The sequence below is a fragment of the Ailuropoda melanoleuca genome, chromosome 9, assembly GCF_002007445.2.
Source record: "Ailuropoda melanoleuca isolate Jingjing chromosome 9, ASM200744v2, whole genome shotgun sequence".
In the NCBI taxonomy this organism is placed as follows: Eukaryota; Metazoa; Chordata; class Mammalia; order Carnivora; family Ursidae; genus Ailuropoda; species Ailuropoda melanoleuca.
In genome coordinates, this window is record NC_048226.1 from 68322496 (window position 1) to 68326747 (window position 4252).

The window sequence follows — 4252 nt, forward strand, 5'->3', positions numbered from 1 at the left end:
TTCATCTGTTCAAATTTGCGCTTAAGTTCCGTCTGCCGTTCCACCTTTTTCTGAGCTCGACCAACATAAATTTGTTTTCCATTGAGCTCCTTTCCGTTCATCTCATCCACAGCTTTCTGTGCATCTTCATGCCTTTCAAAGCTTACAAATCCAAATCCTTTGGATTTTCCACTTTCATCAGTCATTACTTTCACACTTAAGGCAGGCCCAAACTTGCCAAAGAGATCCTTAAGGCGCTCATCATCCATGTCTTCTCCAAAATTCTTGATGTAAACATTGGTGAATTCTTTTGCCCTAGCTCCAAGTTCAGCTTCTCGTTCTTTACGAGACTTAAATCGTCCAACAAATACTTTGCGATCATTTAGGAGCATTCCATTCATTTTTTCAATAGCTCTTTCAGCTGCTTCCTNTTTTTTAACTATGCACTTATTTTGAAAAAGTTTTGTATCTCAGTATACCTATATTTCTTTTTCATTTGAATGCTGACCAATTGAATTGTTATTATGTTACAACAAACGAGAAGAAAACACAATGATAAAATCTACCAAGATGTGGTTTACTATTTCACTTCAGCTGAATCTCTTTAAGAGCACAAATGTATTAACTTGTAAAATGAACTGGACTATTAAAAACAGATTTGATATATGATTAACTATTTATACTTACACTTTACGATCATTTAGAAGCATCCCATTCATTTTTTCAATAGCTCTTTCAGCTGCTTCCTGTGTCTCAAAATGTACAAATCCATAACCTTTGGAACCATTTTCATCACAAACCACCTAGGGAAAAATGGATACCAATTTTTCATTACTTGCTATTGATTTAGCATTTTTTTCCAGTGTTTAGAGAGGACTTGTCAGCCTCCTAGCCTGGGTATTTGGGAAATAAAGCTACCCGTTAACAGATACAGCATTGTTGCTCTTTTAAGGAATAAATTACAAGAAGCTAAAACACTAGAAATGTTTACCTGTCACATTTTTGCTTACCTTACATGAAAGGATGTTACCAAAAGCAGAAAATGTATCATACAGTGCTTTATTATCAATGGATTTGTCCAAATTTTTAATGAATATGTTGCCCACTCCACTTTTGCGAAGTGATGGATCACGCTGAGACCACATGATGCGTACTGGCTTGCCCTTTATAACATCAAAATTCATGGTGTCCAAAGCACGCTCCGCTATAAGAAAGACATGTTCAGAGTATTACTTCAAAACATTTATAGGCCACTAAAAATTATATAAATTATTATGGGGGAAGTAGTTGGCACACAGTCCCTCTACCTCTTTAAATTTCTAGATTGCCTGACTTACCTCATACTAGTCTAGATTTAAATTGTATAATGCTAAAAAAGAAGATAATTATCAGAAACCTCAAATTTCCCATGGTAACAAGTGACATATCACCAATGTATTTCTGAAATAATCTTTTAACTACCATAAATTTAAATCCCCTTTTGGTTCCCAGTCAACATAAAACCAAGATACCCTTCACATACAATTTGCTTAATGAGCAATATAAGAGATATTAGGTAAGTGTAAATTACCCAGACTTAAAATTTGCTTTTAGATTGTTCAAGCATTTTAACTTCTTTCCTTATTACTTGTCAAAATCAATCTTTTCATTGCTTACCACAACCAATATTATACAAAAATTAGTTCATTCAAAATAAAAAAAACCAGAAGTCCCTGGATTTGGGGGGCTGGGGGATTTCACTGACTCATGGCACAACTTCCTATTACTATGTTAACAAAAAAAAAAAAAAAGAAAAGAAAGAAAAAGAAAGAAAGGTTATATCCGTTCAGACCAAGATTTGAATCAGGCCCTCAAAACCTAATGTGAGGTTGGGCATACTTAGCTGTATAATGAATACAGAATTTTTGCAGTACTAGGTCTATAATATTCACAATTCACTCATTAAAGATTTCTTGACATATAAAACCAATTTTATCTCCAGTCATTGATTTCCCTAATAACTGATCATTTAATCAATTATTTCTGGATAATACTAGAAAATTTCAAAATCTACCCTATGATTTCAGGGTCTGTGGAGGATTGAATTGTGTGCATCTCTACCACGAAGCACTTATTAAATAAACTGAAACTTTCCATGGAAAAATATATTCTTAAATAAAAAAAATAGTCCTAAAGGGGGGAAAAAAACAGTCCATTTGAAGTCCTGAAACACCAATTTCTACAATTTCCATGCCAATGTAACTGTAAAGTTATTGAGAGGACAAATTTTCCAGCCACTTCTTTTTATAAATGAAAGCTCCAGTTTCTAGAAGATAGTGACAATCAGCTGTCAGCTCATTATCAATTGACCACACCTACTCAGCTCCCCTAGCTTTTCAGCTGACTTTGCTTGAGCGTCTTTTGAATGAGTCACCTCTTCCTGTTAAATTGGAAACTGGTCACTTTCAGAAGCTATTCTATGAGTCCATCAATGTTGCAGTAAATAGGAAAAGAGAAAACCACCAAAAAAAGTATTTGGAAAAACAGTAATTTGTACATATAGAAACCAAACAAATGTAAGATGAAAAAATGCTATCTTCTTTTGAGCAGTTACAGTACTGGTATAGACTGAGAACATATACAGTGTACTGTACTGTAACCATGGTAACCTGAAGTTCAACTTTTCATATCACAAGAAATTTTAAAAATTGGGATTTTGTTTTTAAATTGTTAAGCTTGGAAAGAATAACAGCCACTTCCAAAAGTTACATTTTATGGTCTTTAGGATTTGTTCAAGTTTTCTCTGTCAACTCTAGATTGTGATTACCTGCCCCAAAGTTATCTTCCCTAATCTTTACCTTTCATTCAGTGGTAAATCTTGTCCAGAGTTGGGAAAAATTGTTATGCAGTGACATTTGGAGCCACTGCTTACAGAGCCAAAGGGCAGGACACCTGCAGTGCAGTTTTACAACTTCTGGCTCTCTGTCACTCAGTAGCAGTATGCCTAACCAAAATCTCAGTACTAACTTTACCTAGCGAAAAGGGGATCATTAAGTAACTTCAGTCCTACTGAGTGAACTTAATTAAAAATTTAAAAGTAAATTCCTTATAGTTTATATTACTTAACATGTATTCAAGCAGCTTGGGGGGAAAAAAGCAAAACCGGGCCATAAAATTGAGTGAATCTGACTTTTGGAAGTCAACTGATCCAAATATAAAAGAAAATCCTGGCAACTCATCACGCCACATATCATATCTTATCTGTTCGCCAAATTGTTTTTGCGAACTGTTTAACTTCAAAATAAGAAGACAAGGTTAGCCACATTTTTTCCTCCATGAATTTCAATCTTACTCTATCTCTGTTATTTTGTTCAATTCCCCATGATGTACAGATATTCTGGACCACTTCAAAAAATAAAGAAATCTTTACTACTTGAATGTCATTACGTACAATGGCCCAGTCCACACTACACTGGAGGTTTACGGCCAAAATTGGTGAATACATTTTTTTTTAAGGAAAACCTCTCAAAAGCACAGAAACTATTTCAGAAAGGAAAAAATATTCTGAATTACCAGTATTACAAATCTAATTTGGATTTAAAAAAACCTGAAATAATCTACACTGCCTGAGAAAACAGTGGACTTCAAAAGGGTCATCCTCCACATCACCCTCTGCTCCCACCACCCTGCTGTTAATATTAGTGAGAAATGTCTGAACTCGGGGAAAACCCCAAATGCGCGTCTCACTGGTAATTTACATTTCTAGACCCATCGGTTACTGACAAGTTATTAAGAATGGAATCAGAAACCTGAGCACCACCACATCACCAAATTAACTTTATTCTAAGGCCCTGTGGCTCCCCCAGGCGATTGGGCCAGTAGCAGAAACAGGCCTCGGGCCTGTGAGGTTACAGGGTTCAACACGTGGTATTTTTCGAGCACCGAATCGCACTTCCTCCGCGTCCTGGGGCGCCGGCAAGAGCCCGGGGTGGTGGGAGCGCGTCCACCTATTACCAGAGAAGGGGGCTCGCCTCCCAACGCCCCAGAATCCCGCGGCTACTGGCGGGAGCGCGGTGGAAGAACCCAATCTCACCCACCCTCCCGGCGCGTCATCACCCCAAAGTTTGAGAGCGGCTGAGGCCGAGAAAATGGTCGCAAAGGAGGAAGTGGCCAGGCGTGCGGCTGCCGGCAGCGCGGGTCCCCGCGGGCACGGAGAGCCGGGGTCCCGGCGCCCGAGCCTCTCCCCGCCGGCCCTCAGGGGGTGACATGCCCTCCCGCCCCCTCCCCCGAGCCC

The 4252-nt window shown here is 38.3% G+C and overlaps 1 protein-coding gene across 1 annotated transcript in view; it reads right to left on the reverse strand.

Moving 5' to 3' along the window:
• PABPC1 (poly(A) binding protein cytoplasmic 1) overlaps positions 1 to 4252 on the reverse strand; it is a 14352-nt gene that overhangs the window by 8410 nt on the left and 1690 nt on the right. The window contains exons 2-4 of the mRNA XM_034668382.1: positions 990 to 1184; positions 723 to 782; positions 45 to 407 (exon numbers count right to left, since the gene is read on the reverse strand). Of these exons, the coding sequence (XP_034524273.1) occupies positions 45 to 407; positions 723 to 782; positions 990 to 1184 (618 nt within the window). The remainder of the gene's footprint in view (positions 1 to 44; positions 408 to 722; positions 783 to 989; positions 1185 to 4252) is intronic.